Raw genomic sequence first — 17,818 nt, 5'->3', positions numbered from 1 at the left:
ATCCAGCAGTAAGCTTGGCAGCACAAAGTTAACTTCTCAAAAATTCTTGGCATACATTTGGACCAGCAGAGCGTGGTTATTCTAGATCAGTACTTGGGCATTGATGGCTGGAGAATTTTGGAGACCCCAAGCTCGGAGCCCTACAAGTGCACTTGCTGCATCCCCAGCTCTAAGCCTGACCGAGTGCAGTGGTTTGAATATGAGTGATCCAGATTGCAGTTAGTGCCTTAACTTGTGAGTTTTGGGCTTTTCTGAGTGACCTGAGTGCACGCTAGCATGCACATATAAATACACAGTTTTTACCGACAAAAACATTTTTTAAAAGTTCAAATTTTATCCTGGCCCAAAACAGCTCCAGCATTGGAAAACTTGACATTTTTCATAAAACAGCATCTTTGCTACGCTGCCAGCACTGCTTGTTGCTGGAGCTCCGTGCCTGAGTGTGCTTTTTGGGACAGAAAGAGCTACCCTGGCCATGCTTATTTTTGCCAGCGCTCCCTTCCGCATCTGACAGCTGCGTAGTGAGGCAGGAGCAGAGCACATGGCATGCCAAGCTGGCTTTTTGCAATCAATTACTCCCCATTAGAGAAGTGTGAGCAGAGCTGATGAGTTTAACAGGGCCGAACTGCCTTTTTCCCCTGCAGCGACAGCCCTGCCTGCAAGCTGCGTTTCAGCTGATTTGGGCTTTTCCTCCCAGGGTGTTTCCCCAGCTCAGGCTGTGGAGCTGGAGCGCCTTGGGCCTGGAGCATGAAAAGTGTGTTGTGCCAGGTAACATATGTGTGGGACTGGGGCTGGGAAACTTGTGGGGAACTTTAAAACTGAGAGAATTGAATGTTTCTGTTCAGCATTTGGACCTGGCCTCAGACGTGGTCTTTCTCAACGCTGTGCTCCCCACTCTCCGAGGAGCAGCAGCAGCAGGGCAGGCACTTAATTGAAGTTGTGCACGTGAGGGTTAAACTTGCTTCAGAGGAGCTTGCAAGTGAGGGTTAGTTTTTATGGAGGGAAAGGGAGTCATCTTAAATAAGCACTGGAAATCAAGAAGGAGGTTTGCAGCCCAGAAAGAGCCTCCGGGGTGAGATGTCAAAGCCAAGTGCATTTTCTGGTCTCAGTATAGTTTTGAGATAATCCCTTTTGTTGCATTAGCAGCCCCTGAACAGGGCAGTATTTCTTCTGTACTTTGACAGGCTGCTTGTAGGCAGCTCTTTTCTTAACTAGTATATATGTATGCATCTGGATTCTTATCTATGCTGAGCTCTGAAATTGAGTAAATGCTTTGATGAAATCAGTGAGTTTACTCCAAGTTTACCTGTGTAGCTGAGATTAAATCTGGTTAAAAAAAAAAAACCAAAAAAAACAAAACAAAACAACGCAAAAAACAAAACAAAACACCAGCTACTTTACAAGATTTGACATCCCCAAAATAACCATTACAAAGTGTGAGGAAGGCATCTTTTCTGCATAGTTTCTTCCACTTTTTTAAACCCCTCAGCTTACAGCCCTACCTGGTTGGGTTAGAAAAGGCTGGGGCTGCAGCGCTGGTGTCTGGGCTGGTTCCCTCTTGCGTGGTGCCTCCAATTTCAGCGCTCAGCCTGCTCTGCCCACATGCTCCTCCACAGACTGGAAACCTGCACTCTGCAAAGTTGCACCTCAGAAAACACAGTAAGATGCGGGACTAGAACATGCCTCGGTTTTCAGGAGCTTTTTGAAGCACTAGGTCTCTATGCAGCTTCTGGAGGAGGCAAGATGGTTTCTCATGCAGACAGCTGCAGCAGAACATTCTGATAATCTTGGGCTGCAGCACTAACCACATATGTCTTTGATTAGATGCTGTTGCCAAGAACAAAATGCAGGGAAGCTGTTCCTGACTTTTACTGAAAAGTGATAAACCTGATCCACAGAGGGAAAGAAGAGCTGTGTGTAAGCGTTGTTAGAACAGCCTTGCCTTGGGAAAGGGGCCATAATGGCCAAAGCAAAGGTGGAATTTGTGATCTAATCATGGGATAAGTATTTGCAAATATTAAGTATCTGCTGTTTTGGCTCTTGTTTCAATCAGGCAATATCTGTAGCATATTGTGGGAAACAGGGTCCCTGTGCCACCTCATTCCCATCTGCTTGTGCCTCCTTCCACTTTGCTTCCTTGCAGGTGGAACAATATTAACAAATCACAGAAATTATAGGTGAAAATCTGTCACTGCACAGCTCCCTGCCTGCGATCTGCCAGAAATATATGGCACTGGTGCTGTGGGCCTGCCTGCCAGGTGCAGCCCTGCCCTCGCTGTAATTTGGGACCTGCCTAACGTACCACTTCAGTACCGCATGAGTCTGAAACACGAGGAGTAATGAAACCGTTGGCCTGTTGGTCTGTGTGCTGAGCTGTCCTGCAGCTTCACTGAATTTCTGAAGCTGCAGGTTCTTCTGTAATAAGTGTTCTCATAGTGAGCCCACGGAAAAACTATTATCATGTTGACCTGTTGGACTGTTACTCAGGTCTTGCTTTGCATCTGACCCTGGGGACTAAGCTGGCGTGGACTTTTCACAGTGGGGAACGGCTGCTGTAGCAGGCTGTTGCTTATCCTACAGAAGAAAAAAAAAGCTTAGCAGTTTTACAGTAATCCAGTGGAAAATGAACTTATAAAAATAACAGTGGGCTGGGGATTTTGCTTTTTTCCAATTGTTTCATTTTGGCTATGAAGTATTGCAGAAAAGTACTTGCATGACGGGATGACAACGCCAAGAGAAAAGCCCTTCAGGAGGAAAGGTCCTCTCCTTTCCCCTCCCAAGGAAATGCTAGAGCTAAAATACGAAACAACCCCCAAACCCACAATCCTGCAGCCACCATACATATGCAGATAGCTATGGAGATGTCTGGAATGTAGTACTTAGAGTAATTTTTTCAAGTGGCAAATGGGTCTTTGATGAAAGGTGCTTTTGAGACATTTTCGGTTTTTTTCCTCTAAATGGATGTGAGTAAAATCTGATTTACTAGTGAGCCAGCACTAACATTTGATATGGAGCCCCTAGCACTTTGAGAAGAAAAGTTAATGTATTTGAAAAGTTTTATGTGTTTGTAGGTGATGACAGGATCAGGGCAGAGTTAACCACATAGGAATTGTCTTAGAGTCTCCTGGTGAGTTACTTTAATTAGATAAGTACAGTCTCACCTGTATGGGCTTTTCCCACTATGGTACTGCTGCTTGCGCTGCTGCTGACTCGCTAAAACTCAGCACAGCTTCCAACAGTTTATCTAAAGGTTGGCAAGGCTGGGATCAAGGGAAATGCGATGAACTTGCATCTCATGGGTGAAGCACTGGGGGGCGGCTCTCAAGGTCCAGTGTGTGTCAGGGCATGTTGCTGCTGCAGCAGCTCCATCGTGGCAAGCTTGGTGCTTTACTGGTTCCGAACTTCATGGCACTAAAGCTGATTTCTGTACTGGGACTGTTGAGTCTCATGTGAAACGAGTGTGTTGTAAGGTATAAGGGATTATGCGTTTTTGAGACCAGGAAACAATAGTGATATAATCATGTTTTTTTGATGCTTAATACATGGCTGTGAACACTGTTTTAATTAGAACAGACCATGGGATCTGGAGGAAGGGTCTGGCTTTGCCCTGATTTCAACATCATTATTTGGCCTTAGTGTAGAAATGTAAAGAGAAAGCAAAAATTACTAAGAAAAGTATCTTTGGGGACATTGCAAGGAGTTTATTATTATTTTTTTTTTCCAAACAATTTGTGGCATGAAATCACAAACGCATGTGCTTTCCTGGCAGCAAAGGACATGAGAGTGCCTTCTGTGCTTTGTGAGTCCTTGGCCTGCAAAAGACCTGCAGCCAGGAATGTAACATCTGCCCTCGAGCAAGGAATTGGCTTGAAATGACCATGTCATAAAAATAAATTTGCAAAGAGATGCAGGACTACCTGACCTCTGCACCAAAGGTCCCTGAAGAGATAACATGGGTGAGTCCTCCCCACCCTCTCCTTGAGATCTGTGGCAGGAAATTGTCTGAAATTGTAAGCTAAATTTACCAGATTCTGAAAATAAAACTATTCACCTACTTTATGCTTTCTGATCCTTTTCCTTCTTTTCCTATCTTTTGGATTCCTGTGCACTTTATAGTGCAGGTACCTTGACTGTAGGCCAGTTAGGCTATAGTTGTGGCATAACTACAACTCAGTCCTAATGTTGTCATAATTATAGAATAATCATAGAATCATACAATAGTTTGGGTTGGAAGGGACCTTAAAGATCATCTAGTACCAACCCCCCTGCCATGGGCAGAGACACATTCCACTAGATCAGGTTGCTCAAAGCCCAGTCCAACCTGGCTTTGAACACTTGCAGGTATGGGCCATCCACAGCTTCTCTGGGCAACCTGTTGCAGTGCCTCACCACCCTCATGGTGAAGACTTTCTTCCTTATTTCTAATCTAGATCAACCTTCTTTCAGCTTATAGCCATTATGCCTTGTCCTATCACTATATGCCCCTGTGAAAAGTCCCTCTCCAGCTTTCTTGTAGGCTGTCTCTATCTTATTAAAGTGTAAATCGTGTTTCAACCCTGCCCTCTTTAGCATTACTCCTTTAACCTTCCCCTTAGCAGCTTTGCAGTTTGGGATTCTGGTACATTAGCTATGCGATCCCCTTCCAGCAGGCATTTGGGTACTCATTCCCTTCTGTATTTCTACTTACTGCTGAACTCTGTAGTCTTGCTGCTTTGGTGAGTGTGTGGATGTAGAGCCTGCCTTTGGGTTACTTACCTCTCTATCTCTCAGGGAGTCCTGTGGGCTTTTCAGCAAGATACCTTGGTTTCCACTGCGTGCTCCCCAGTGCTGTGGAACTGCTGAACTGCAGCTTCAGTGACTTGTTTGCCAGTCCCCATCAGCAGAGCAGATCACTTAATTGCCGTGTTTCTGGTTCCTGCTCTGTAAAAGGGAAACTGCAGCCATTCTCCCTTGCAAAGTGCTTTGGGAGCCCCCGATGGGAAGTGCCATGCGGAGCTGGGCACTGCTCTGTACCTGCACTGTGTCATTGCCAGTGCAGCTGGGATGGGAGCTGGGGTCCGAGATGAACCCACCCGGCATCTCTCTGTAACTATTGTGGCGATACACTGCAGATGTTGGAGAACAACCCCTGGAAGCTGCACCTTCCTGGTGGCTGCATGAGCTGCAGCGCGGTGCTGGCTGTGCCCCGGACGAGCAGAATGATTGCTGCTGCTAAGGCAGAAATTCCCAACAGCTCGGGCAGGGTTTGACATAAATACCAAGACACTGACATTTGCATTTTTTGTTTTCTGGACACATTCAAGATTCTGTTAGAAAAGGCCTGTTCTTGAAAATGTAAAGGTGTAGGGAAGTTCCTTTGAAAATGGCTTTATGCTAAAGCAATTAAATAATGTTTATGTCAGATAATTAATTCCAGGAGAAGGATGAAATTGCTAAAAGGCTAAATAACAGTGTGCAAACTGTCTGCAGGTTTTTGAAGCATTTCTTATTGGAAGGAAAGGGCTTATTACCGAGATTAGCTTTTTAGAGGTTTTAAAGTAGGGTACAATAGCTATAAAGGCTGGTTTGTTTGGCACCAGCATCTCTGTTTGTAGCTCTAAATGTCTACTTGCAGTTAGTGTAGGTGCAATAAACATGTGTGCAGAAGAATTCATGGAAATAAACAGTGCAAGTGCCATAAGAAATGTATTGCAGCAAAATGCAAGCATAGTTAAGTGAAAAAAAAAAAATACCGATACCCACTTCTGAAAAACAGAAGACCTCTGAAACAACAATGAAGAAGTTTTGAATTATCACAGATCTGATGTTGTCTCTGGATTTGCTACTATGTTTGTTCTACTTCAAGTGTTCTATATGTCACCTGTACTGTGCCAAAGACAGCACCACTGCCTGATGCTGGGCAGTATGTACAACAGAGGCACTTCTTTCCTCAGTGAAAGCAAGATTATCCATCTCCATCCCTAGGAAGCTCAGGCAATAGCAATGTGCCTAGTCCTCCAGGTGGGCAGAGAAACTCTGCCGAGAAGCACACTTAACAGCTCCTCAAAGATGGGACATTTTCTTTTCCTGATCTCCAGACTGAATTTTGCCACAGAATCACAGAATGATTGGGTTGGAAGGGACCTCTGGAGATCATCCAGTCCAACCCACCTGCTAAAGCAGGTTCACCCAGAGCAGATCACACAGGAATGTGTCCAGGCAGGTTCTGAATGTCTCCAGAGAAGGAGACTCCACAACCTCTCTGGGCAGCCTGTTCCAGTGCTCTGTCACCCTCAAAATAAAGAAGTTTCTCCTCATATTCAGATGGAACCTCCTATGCTTCAGTCTGTGCCCGTTACCCCTCATCCTATCCTTGGTCACCACTGAACATTGTGTTCTTAGTTTTTCTTACCTCATAACAGTCTCACTGGGTAGTTACTCAGACACCTGGGTACAGGCCAAGGAAAGCCTGTAGATCTCTGGCTGGAGCATGGGCAGGTGTGAAGAAGTCTCTGTCTGCATCCTGCCTGGGTTTAAGGGTGGGACTCCGCTGGGGTTCAAGGTGTGCCAGTGTCTGCCATGTATTGATGGTTCCCCAGGTGTTATTCCAGATCATTCTACTTCCTTTTTTCTTCAGTGGGGGAGCTGCCTGGATTAAGATAGCTTTGAAGTCTAAAACTAAATCAGGTGCTAAGTAACTGCATAGGAGAGTTTTAGATAAGGTAATGAAATGCCTCAGGCAATAGGAATTGAAATTCCTTTCTGAAAATGCCAAGCACAATTAGGGGCCTACTAAGTACAGCAACCCAAAGCACTCCATTTCCAACTCAGAGGGGCATCACTGGAGGAATTAACACTTGAATGAAGGCCCATAATTACTGAATTGATTTAAAGTTACACAGGAATAAGGCTTCAGTTCAAAATGCAAGTTAACTTCACAGAAAACGTCTCAGTAGTCATGCAGGGAGAGCCATGGAAGTGCTGGAAGGCTGGGCGCTGGAGAAGGCCTTGTGTGGTTTCATGGATGGGCAACAGGGAAGCTCTGCTGAGGCATCTCAGCTGCACTGCACGGGGCCCTGGAAGGGATGGGCTGGCCCTGATGGAGACATGCAAGGCCCAGGCAGGGACTCCTGCCTTTTGGCGTGGCCTCTGCCACCTGTCCCTGCTGCCACGTGTGCCACAACGCTCGCCCACCTCAGCTTCACAATTTGTGAACTGGAATTAATAGCGGCCGCCACTGGGGTTGTTTAGAGACTTCCCCGTGTTATAATGCTTTTCGATTCAGCGCTGCTCCCTCCAGTCGTGTTCAGTATTACTGTTATTACATGATGCTGTTCAGAAAAGCAGCTGCCTTCCGCAGGCTGCTGCAAGCTGCCATTATGCTGGGTGGTATTATGTACGCTACTGTACTTCTGGCATCTGGGTCTATCATTTAGATTAATTTGGAAATTGTGTAGTGAACTGAGGAAAACCGCTGTTGAACTGGAGTTTGTCAGCCTGGAAAAATGTAATTAGTCCAAAGCCCCCTGTAATTCAGTAATAAATGCAATACTGAATGGTCTTGCATATAAACCAGAGTGCTGCAATATAACTTTTGGTATTTTTTTTTATTTTTTCAGTATGGGGTACTGCATCCTTTTTGTCCACGGTCTAAAAAAGCTGTCTACGTGGTTAAATAAGTGGAGGATTACTGTTCTGACCCTCTTTGCTTTACTGCTGCTGCTCTTCTCTTGGAAGACTGTGAAACAGAATGAAATCTGGCTGTCACGAGAATCCCTTTTCAGGTATGAGTGCTCACGGGAGAATACTGGCATTTTTGTACTGTTTAAAATAAGTTTGTTCGTTTTGTGTACTGTTCGTTTGTTCATTTGTTCATTTTCTTTAGCACGAGTCCTGTGCTACTGGTGCATTGCTGTGATTAACATTTTGATTTTTATAAAATAACACCTATTTTCTGTTTCCTGGCAACTGTGCAAAAACTGGCGTCAGCACTTTATATGCTTATGCACAAACTTTGGGTCTGGCAGTCACATTTTTAAGACGCACCGTTTTTAAATAACTTTAGCTCTGTAGATTTACCAATAATGTAACACTTTCCCTTTTAAAGAAATAGCAAAAGTTTGTTGCAGCCCTCCAGAACACCATAGTAACGCTATTGAATATATTGAATTTTCTTTAGCGATGTTCTTAATGACAAAAATGAAATGCCATGAAGTATCAAACTTAATGTACCATATTTCATTTTATTTGATTACTCTTTGCCAAACAGCTCTCTCTACAACCTCATTTATATATTTTGTTTGCACTGAAACAGACTGTTTCATTTTGTGTTTTGCTAGCAAATGTATTGCGTTTGCCTCCAGCTGCTTTCAGCAGTTGTCTAATTGTGAAGTAATTGCAGAAACACAGGTGATCGGCACATGGGTTGCTTAGCTTTATTTTCTAACTTATTGGCCAGAGCAAAGTTTAATTTACACAGCACTAGAGAGTATGAAATTATTTTTTATGTGTACCCTTCGGTCTTCAGGAAACCCTATTGAAGTGGTTGGAGCTCTAGTAGTGGGATTTTTTTTTTCCCAAAAAAAATCTGGAATAGGGGTTTATTTGCTCTGACGTGATTCATTGCCCATCTCCCTGAAACACTGTTTGCTGTTCAAACATCAGCAGCCATGGTGACGAGTCTGGGCTCACACAGCGGTCCTGGTGTAGCACTCCCCCAGTCCAAAGCCTTCTGGCTAATGGTGGCCATTTGGAGGAAAGCTGGACACCTTTCCAAGTTGGATGACTCTCTTGTTGGAAGAGGGGTGGGAAGATGGTAATTCCATATGCTGAGTTGCAGGTAGCCATATGGTATCATGTTGTGTTGAGTTGTGGTCACCCATGTTTAAGAATTATGAAGTCAAACTGGAGGGGATGACAGGAGGGCATCTCCTTCTACGGAACACTTGGGGTGATATGGGGTGTCAGATCTATTGCAGAAGAGAAGGATGAAACTATGTCTGCTTAGTTGGACACAGATGGACTTCTGCCCATCCTACCTCCATTCAAAGCAGGGTGACCATCTACCAGCCAGCTCAAGTTCAGAAACTGTGGCACTGCTTCGATGCAGCACTGAGCTGGCGCTAATACACCTTGACTCAAGGTAGGGATCTGGTGTTGCCCAGGTTGGTAGGTAGAACTCGGTAGTCCTCGGTGGCTTGGATCGAACTGGCTTGTTCTTCAGCTCAGGTCTTTTGGGGACCATGCCAGGAGAGAGATCTGCACTAGGCTTTTGAGGAGAAGGCAAGAATGTAGGTGTGCTCCTATTGGGTCACCTCTTGTGATGGCCTGCCCCTGAGAGCAATCATCAGCAGAAAAGCGATGTAAGAACAGAGCCAGCAACAGTGATGCTTTCCCAACTTGCAGTAATCTGCAGTTTAAAGACTTCCTGAGTCAGGAGTTACTTTCTTTTTTTTTTTTTTTTTGCCTTTAACAGCCACTGATGGACTTTTCTTCCATTAATGTCTCTGACTGCTTTTTCAAATCTATTTATAGTTTTGGCTTCTACAGCATCCTGTGCGCTGGGCTCTCATTAGATTACACAGTGTGCACACTAAGATTTCCCTTCTGTGTGCTGCGAGCCTTCTGCCTGATCATCCTGTTTGGTGTCCCCTTGTTCTGATGTGCTGAAGGAGTAGTGAGTAACCATCAGCTTGTCACTTGTCCTTTGCCTTCCATGCCTTTACCCCCATGCTGTCACCTAAGGCTGTCTCTTTTTCATGCTGGAGTCTGCTAGTTTTGAACTCTCCTCATATGAAAGCTGTGCTGCACCTCTGATCCTGCTTGTCAGTCTCCACTGGATGCTTTCAAACTCTAATCTGTCCTTTTGAGGAGACCGGAATCATCTTTCAAGAGATACATGCAGCACAGTAATGCAGGACTGCTTTGTGGTTTTTGTTCTCATATCTTCCTGATCTTCCACATACCTTTTGTGACCTCTCCTAAGCACTTGGTGATATTTTCACAGCATTGTCCACATGAACTCCAAGGCACCTATTGTGAGTGGAAGTGTCTGATTTATGGACATCAGTCTGTGTGCAGATTTATGCAGATTTAGAGTGTGTGTGTACACACTCTCTGATACTTGTCCCTGTGCCAGAATTGCATTTCATCTGCCATCTTCTTGTCCAGCCTTCAGTACAGTGAGATCATTCTGTGACAATTTGTAGCTAGCTTTAATTCCTGCAGCGTGATTCACATTGGTGTCATCAGCAAACGTGTCATCTCTCTTTCTCCCTTTTCCAGACCCTTTGTGAACACATGAAGCAGCTCAGATGCCACTGCATGTCTCTTAGGAACCCTGCTTGCAATCTTCTTCAATCTTAAAAACTGTTCACACACTTGTTCTCTTTGCTTGCTGTCTTCCAACTAGGTATTGATTCAGGAGAGGACCTTCCTGAAAGGAGGTTGTAGCATGGAGGGTGTTGGTCTCTTCTCCTAAGTAACAAGCGATAGGATGAGAGGAAATAGCCTCAATTTGCACCAGGGGAGGTTTAGATTGGACATTAGGAAAAATTTCTTCACATAAAGGGTTGTCAGGCATTGGAACAGGCTGCTCAGGGAAGTGGTGGAGTCACCATCCCTGAAGGTGTTTAAAAGAAGCATAGATGATGTTCTTAGGGACATGGTTTAGAGGTGGACTTGGCTGTGTTAGATTAACGGTTCGACTCAATGATCTTAAAGATCTTTTCCAACCAAAATAATTCTACGATTCCCTCTTACTCCCTTATGCCTTTAAGAAATTGGAAGTCTTTAGAGAGGGATTTTATCAAAAACTTTTTCAAACATTTAAGTACACATCTTTGGTGCATGTGTTTCTGGCTGACTGGGCTATCTTTGGATTTTCATAAAAGCTTTCCATAGTTCCAATACCCATGTACCCGTTGAGTCTATCAAAGAACAACAGATCTGCCTAACTTCTTTCTGAAAAAACAAGGCTAATTCTTCTCTGTTGGATTGTAGTTAGCCACAATTTTGCTAGAACTAGCCTTTATTACAGTTTTTCCCAACTTACATGGAATGCAAATCAAGACTTGTTGGTCTGTGCCCCCCGTTCCAACCCGTCCCTGGAGCCAATTGATGTCATGTTCATCACCTCCTGTTTCTTTAGTGCCAGCCTCATTTAAATGATAGGCTACATACCACAGCTAATAGCAGCTCCATGTTTGATTTCCTCTGGATGCATACTACCAAGCCAAATGGATTTATAACTGTTCTTGGTGTTGATTTGTTTTAAAGCCTCTTTTCCTGCCACTTCAGTTTGAAGCAGTGCTTTGGACATGCCCCTGTAAGGAAAGTCTCCCATGTGGCAACCTCCTTCAGTTCCTCTGTAGTGAGCACTGGTGCAGATAATCCGTTTGGCTTTTCTACTGTTGCCTTTTCTTCTTCAAGCACTACTTTTAGACCTCCATCATCTATTTGCCTTAGGGGGATCTTTGGCAGGTTTCCTATATCTGATGTATTCCGTTATTAGCTTTGATGGCTTTAGCAAGTTTTTCCTTAAATCTCTTTTGGTCTGCCTAATTATGGGTTATGTTTAACTTGCTGAAGTTTATACTCTTTTCCTTTTTCCTTCTGTAGACGTCACATTCACCTTTTAAAGGGTGTTTTTCATTTCTCATAGCCTTTTTTGCTATGCTATTTAACCATACTGGCCTTTTAGTTGTCTTTTTAAGATCATCTCTGATAGGTGCTATACATCTCTTGTGAGTCTGTAATACAGTAAGACTCTTCTTGTTGATGGGAAGGAAATGCAAAACCAGAATAGTATAGCAAGAAACTAATGTCATCCCAGGAGTGGGAGATCTCCTGTTTGGGGCAGAAGGAGGAGGCTATAGATAGGCTGATGAGGAGGGCAGGAAGAAGTGGATGGAAGCATTCGCAACAGCAAGAAATTGGAAAAGACAGAGCAGGAGGAGGAGATAAGGAACAGTAAAGAAGTACGAGGGAAAATAAAAAGGAAACAGCAAATCTATACATGTGGGAAAGGAGACATAAATCAACCTACTTGGTAGTCCCTGTGTGTGCTGAATTTCTTTTTAAGAAGTATGTGCTGAGAGAATCTTCACTCCCTCGTTCTTCATTCTGCTTTCTTCAGTTGCTGTTTTAATTAATTACTGCTTTTTCCCTCCTTTTAATTTTTTCCACCTTCACCTCTACTTTCCATTCTTCCATTTACTTGGATGTATTTCTTCAGGGTCTATCTGTCTTGATTCCCTTGTCTGAGACCTGTTCTGTTATACATACTTTCTCTATACTTGTCCAGGAGACATATGTATACCCAGCATGTTACCAGTTTTGTGCTTGTACCCCATTTGGTCCCACTCTGAAGGCTTACTCTGCCTTGACATTGTGTGGCAGCACTGTTGCCATCTCTAGGCCATCCTGACTCTCAGTCTCCAGCCCAGGGGCCAGATTTTCTGGATGCAGAAATCCTGCTTGGGTCCTGGCTGAAAGGAGCAGCATGGGGGAGGATGCTACTGTCTGAGGAGATGATGCATTGACATCTAGGTGCACAAGCTCTATATGCAAGGACTAAATGAGAAGCAAATGAACCACCAGCATAAGAAGCGGCCAAATACATGGAGATCTAGATATTTGAGGCATATTATATCAACAGATCTCTAGAAGCCTCAAGCAGTTTGTCTGACTGTATTGGCAGGTGGGCAGGGAGGGCTCATTTGTTAAATATTTAAGGAGCTACTCTATACAGCGAATGCACAGGCCAGAAGCCCAGGCTACAACTGCAGTCATTGTTAATGTCTGAAGCCAGGGAGAGGGTGGTGAGGGCTATGGACTGACCTCTGCATCCGCCATTCTGACCTTTTCAAGGTTTGTCAAGCTGCCACGTTTCCTGTTGCTCCTGGAAAGCATCTGCATGTGCTGCCCACGTCTGTGACAGCGCCTGGAGACGCGGTTGTAACCAGCAAAGGAACTGTATAAAACTGGCACTTTCTTGTTCAGCGGATTTCCCTCCCAAGCCAGGTCTGCTGACTTCAACAGTTTGTAAAAACCCAGTCCCAAAAGTGGCATTTGCTGCTCTGTAATTTTGTTAATTCTGAAAGCTAGCTCAGCTGAGGAGAGCACGTCCTATTGCATTTTGTGTGTCTTCTGTAGAACAGTTTAATATGGCCCAACATTGGTATCTGTAAAATCAATACAAGGGTAGAAGGCCAAGGAAAGTGGTTGGTGGTGTCATCCAGAGAATAATTTGCCCTAGAGAACCTTTATTGATCATAATGATTCCCAAAGCAGAGGAGACCCCATTGGTCTCCCAGAGCTCCTGCTGAGGCAGGGGTGGCCTCATTTCCTTGTAAACTGAGCACTTTTCGTATGGAAATCACAGAAAATCAGTGAAGCTTCTGCCCTGCATCCAGTCACTCTGCAAAGCAGAACATGCACTTAGGAAAACAACAGAGGGGATCACAGGAGGCTTTTCCCAACTGAAGTGGGATTTAGGTAATGCTGATATTTGAGGTTGGAAAATACCAGTAGTATTTTATTTCTCCAACTTATGGCTAATAGGCTTTTGTCTTTCTGTGGAGAGGAAGTGTTACGTAAAAGGGTTTGTCTATTGTAAAAGGGTTTGCCTATGGTTTATTTTCCATTTATGTCACTTACTGCTGTTGTAGAAGTCAAAAGGGAAGGAAATCTTCTGGAGAAGTGACGTCTGGGGTCGGAAGGCTTGTTTCTGGCAGGAGCCAGGTTGGTGCCATAGGTTTTCAGAAGGGCACGTGTGTGCCGGGCTGTGGAAGAGGGAACTAGGAGATTTGGAAAAGCATGCTGGAAAATTAGATTGAAATTGTGAGAGACTGAAGGCTTGCGGGAAGCAGAAATGGAAAAACATTGTGTTCTGCTTTGTTATTTATACTCCACCCTTTCCTGCTTGGCTTTCACTATGGACATTATTGTTTCCTCTGTCATCGAGCAAACAGCGTTCTCAGCTGGTTAAGAATCAATTAGTAGGAGTGTGTGCCTAAACGCTACTAAAAAATCCCTTCTGTGCCCAGTGCTGTGTTTGCTGCTACCTCCCACCGATCAGAGACTCCAAGCAGCCTCAGTCATTGCTACGTGCATTTGCAAAATGAAACACCCCCCCTCTCTGCCCGTGCAGGGAAAATAAATAGGTCAGGGTGTGTGAGTGGTGTGATGCAGAGCAGAGCATCAGAAGAACCCAAACCGATTTCTGCCTTTCCTCTGTCACCCCCCACCCCGGCAGAAGCATGCAGCTGCAAGAAGCTTTATTAGTGACGTTTTAATAAATGGGACTGGCAGGATTGAAAATAAATTCTACTGAAAGAGTCCAGAATTAAAGTATTTAAACATATGCATCTTACTGTTAAAACCATATCTCATTAGAACTGAAGTACTTGTGCATATGTAATGTTCTCCTCACCATTAACTCAGTTTGCTCTGTTTCAGCAGGGACTGTAGTGGAGCCAGCAACTCATTGCACAGAGCTCTGAGATAGCAGCAGTTTTGAGTGCCTGTCCGTGTCTCTGCCTGTAACGCCGGTGCTGATGTAATGAAACCCTCTCTGTATAAGAATTAATATTCCAGTAATGCCCAGAGGTTGTAAGTGTGTAGTTAATAGCTCCCAAGGCCAATGGAAATTAACACAGCCGTACCAGTCACGCATTACTTGCTGCTGGTGCAGTATATCTTTGTGAAAACTAATACAGAAAATCATTCTCTTAAGAATAGCATCAATTAACTGATTTAATTCAGCGATTAGTCACAAAATGTCTTATTCCTGTAGTGCTCCCAGTAAGTCATTTGGAAATACCTGATGATTACGAAGCCAAATGCAAGGTGTTTTTTTAATTTCAGTAGGCAAACCGTGGCTGTGTTGTGCTAAACTCTGTAAGGCAGCCATGTGCGAAGCTTTGGAAGCTCTCATGAAGTAGGCATTAGTGATACTTGATACCACTGGCTGCAGATAACCAAAAAGATACCATATTTGCCACTACAATTCTCCAGTGCTGTTTTTACAATGAAATCCCTGACAAAGGGTTTCCACAGCTGTGGGTACGTTCTCTCTATGGGAGAGGGTGTGCACCCCACCGTGGGGGCTGTGTGTGACCCTATCTCATCGTGATCAACCTCTTTCCCCACCAAACTTAAACAGCAGAGACGGACAAGGCAGAACAAGATGACTTGGGAATTTCCTAATCTCTGATTGTCCTGCCTGAGGTAGGAGGGTCAGAGATGATGGGGGGAGAAAAGACAGCAGCTGGCAAGGATCTGCTTGTGAGCAAGAAACAGTGCTTTGTCTGCTTTTACGTGAACAAATTCATCCATCCTTATTTCCCATTACCTCAGAGAGCCCCTATTTATGTGCTGGAAAGGATTCCCCCATTAAACAGAGTACTAACTTCTCTGGATTCTTGCAGGGGAAATGTTTCCATGGTGTACGTGCTCCCGTGATTTCTTTCTCTCTTTAACCTTGAAGTGGCATTTCCTCTAGCTGTGTAAGGTGTACCTTGCTTTCTGTGCTCTCAATTAAGTAAATAAGCATATGCTCGCTCTTCTCCTTTTGTCTTTGTGCCCTCATTTTTCATTCCAAACGCTAAGTCCAATCTATGTGGCAGAGGAGACAGCGGGGAGGGACGGGGTGGCTGTGCAGCCACGTGCCCACAGTCATGTGTTATGACACAGGAGTGTACAATTTGCCAGCTCAGGACGAGGGTCCCATTAGCCCTCACCTCCTGGCCGTACTCCGCTCAGCGTTAAGCAGTGCATGGGTGCTGGCTCGGTACTCAGAGTACACTATGCTTCTCCTCTCTTGGCTGATGTATATGGAAAAGGTACCTTCTGTCTGGGACATCTTAATTTAAATCAAGATTTTCATAAGGCGCTTTGTGACACTCAAGTTTAAGCAGGCAGCCTGTTAGAGCTAAATATTAGTCTTTTTAGGGTTTTTAAATTTAATAACCCAGATTTTGAAATATGACAGCATGTGGGTGCAGGGAGTGTTGCCATCTGTGTTGGTGCTAGAGGTGCCCGAGGTGACAGTGGCTAGGACAAGCTGAATTGCTGCCACATATTTATGTCCACTTGGGGCACGTGGTGGACACACTCACAACGTGAGTTACGTTGGCGTCAGTGTGCAGGAGGTGACAAGCGAACTTTTCAGAAAAAGGGACCATGAGAAGAAGGTGGACCTTGGGGAAGGTGTGGTAACCTGGCTGCTAACACCATCCTGCCTCTGTTCCTTTTTGCAGCTCAGGAGTGAAGACCCTGCCCCACAACGCCAAGGTGCACTACAACTACGCCAATTTTCTGAAAGACCAGGGCCGTAACGTTGAGGCGATCTACCACTACAAAACTGCTCTCAAGTAAGTTTCCTGAGAACCCAGTGGGGCTTGGGCTATGTGGTGCAGCTTGCCATTAGCCCAGCGCTCTCCCACCAGGCACAGGGTGGGTTGGCCACTCCTCACCCCCAGCTCCCAGGGCAGCTTGGCTTTCGGAGGCTGAGAAAGTTCCCTGGCTCGGTGTTTGTGTGTCATTAAATGAGGTGGCCTGGCTTTCCTCCAGCTCCACGTGTGTGTACGCGTGTGTTTGTGTGCATGCTTCAGTATACGAGATAGAAATGTTACCATAGCTACACGTTGAGCAATGAGGTGTCATTTACTCGGCTGAATGTATGCTGGTAAGCAGGAGGTAGTTGTCATAAATGCATTTTCAGGTTCCTGGGCCATTTATCTTAGTAAATTGTTAATGGTGCATGCCTGGAAAATGTCAGTGCTGTAGCCATCTGAAGTACAGTAATAATAATAGTACTTACTACTTGTATTGAGGCTTCTGTCCACAGAGCTTTGCCTGAACACTAAACTAATTGATCCTGAAAATGCTCCTGTGCAGTAGCAGGGTAAATATCATTACTGTGGTTCTGTACAAGGGGAAGCTGAAGCAGGAGGACAAATTGCTTTGCCCATAAATGCACGTTAAATCTGGGCCCAGGGTTGGGCTGTGAAGTGGGACATGTCCTATAGTATCTCTGAAGGATGCTCTTGACTATGCAGAAATGGGGTCACTCCCTGCAAGTACCATCCATCCACTCACTGCTGCTGGTACCATTAGTGGAGCTCACCTGGGGCCTTGGCTGCTCCCTGATGTACAGACAGCGCTTGGTGCAGCAAACAGGTCACCCCAGTTCCCCAAAGCTCTCCCCTCTGGTCCTGGGGCTTGTGATAAGGGACAAGCCCCTAAAGGGAATGAGTGCAGGGAAAGGGTGGCAAGGGTGCCAAGTGCATGGGGGGGTGGCAAGGGAAGGCAAGGACAGAGGGTGCAGAAAATGTCGTGGGGAAAAAAAGTTGTATGTAGAAAGGACAGGTGAGGTGAGGAGTGGCTCTGAGGGACAGCAAGGACAGAGCTGGCTCTGCAGGGCACGTCGAGAGGTGCAAGAAACGTGCTTTCCTGACACATGGTGTGGCAGGAAACTCCAGAAATTACATCTATGGTTTGTCTTCTGGCCAGCTGTCAGGGTTATACCAAAGGCCCTTCAGGGTCTCCAATCCACCCAGATTAAGCTGAAGGGACAGGAGTTCATTGTCACCAAGGAGGCCCTGAAACTGAGTGAAGGTGATTTTTAGCTTTTTTTGAACAGCATCCTGTCCTGTTTTATCACACTGGGCATTTAGGAAGTAGTTTAGAAAAATCTCTGTCCTATTTTTTTAATGTTTCCAGGAATGGAAAATGCAGCAGAACTATCAATAAATTGTACTGAAGGTTAATTACCTTGGCTGTTGAAAATGTCCTCCTTTATTTTTAGTCTGATTTGTTTAACAGCAGCTTCCAG

The 17,818-nt window shown here is 44.8% G+C and overlaps 1 protein-coding gene across 9 annotated transcripts in view; it reads left to right on the top strand.

Moving 5' to 3' along the window:
• Positions 1 to 17,818, top strand: part of TMTC1 (transmembrane O-mannosyltransferase targeting cadherins 1) — a 174,631-nt gene that overhangs the window by 94,904 nt on the left and 61,909 nt on the right. For 7 of the 9 annotated variants that reach the window (XR_014185130.1, XR_014185131.1, XR_014185132.1 and 4 more), the window contains exons 10-11: positions 7,599 to 7,763; positions 16,242 to 16,355. Coding sequence is in view for 5 of the 9 variants with exons in the window: in XM_082062646.1 (XP_081918772.1) it covers positions 7,599 to 7,763; positions 16,242 to 16,355 (279 nt within the window). In the remaining 4 variants the exon portion in view is untranslated. The remainder of the gene's footprint in view (positions 1 to 7,598; positions 7,764 to 16,241; positions 16,356 to 17,818) is intronic. The other 2 variants (XM_082062648.1, XM_082062647.1) reach the window with 2 other exon arrangements.

Source organism: Streptopelia decaocto (genome assembly GCF_964273445.1).
Source record: "Streptopelia decaocto genome assembly, chromosome: 1".
NCBI lineage: Eukaryota > Metazoa > Chordata > Aves > Columbiformes > Columbidae > Streptopelia > Streptopelia decaocto.
The sequence above is the reverse complement of the archived record's forward strand: the minus strand, read 5'-3'. Positions and strand labels throughout refer to the sequence as shown.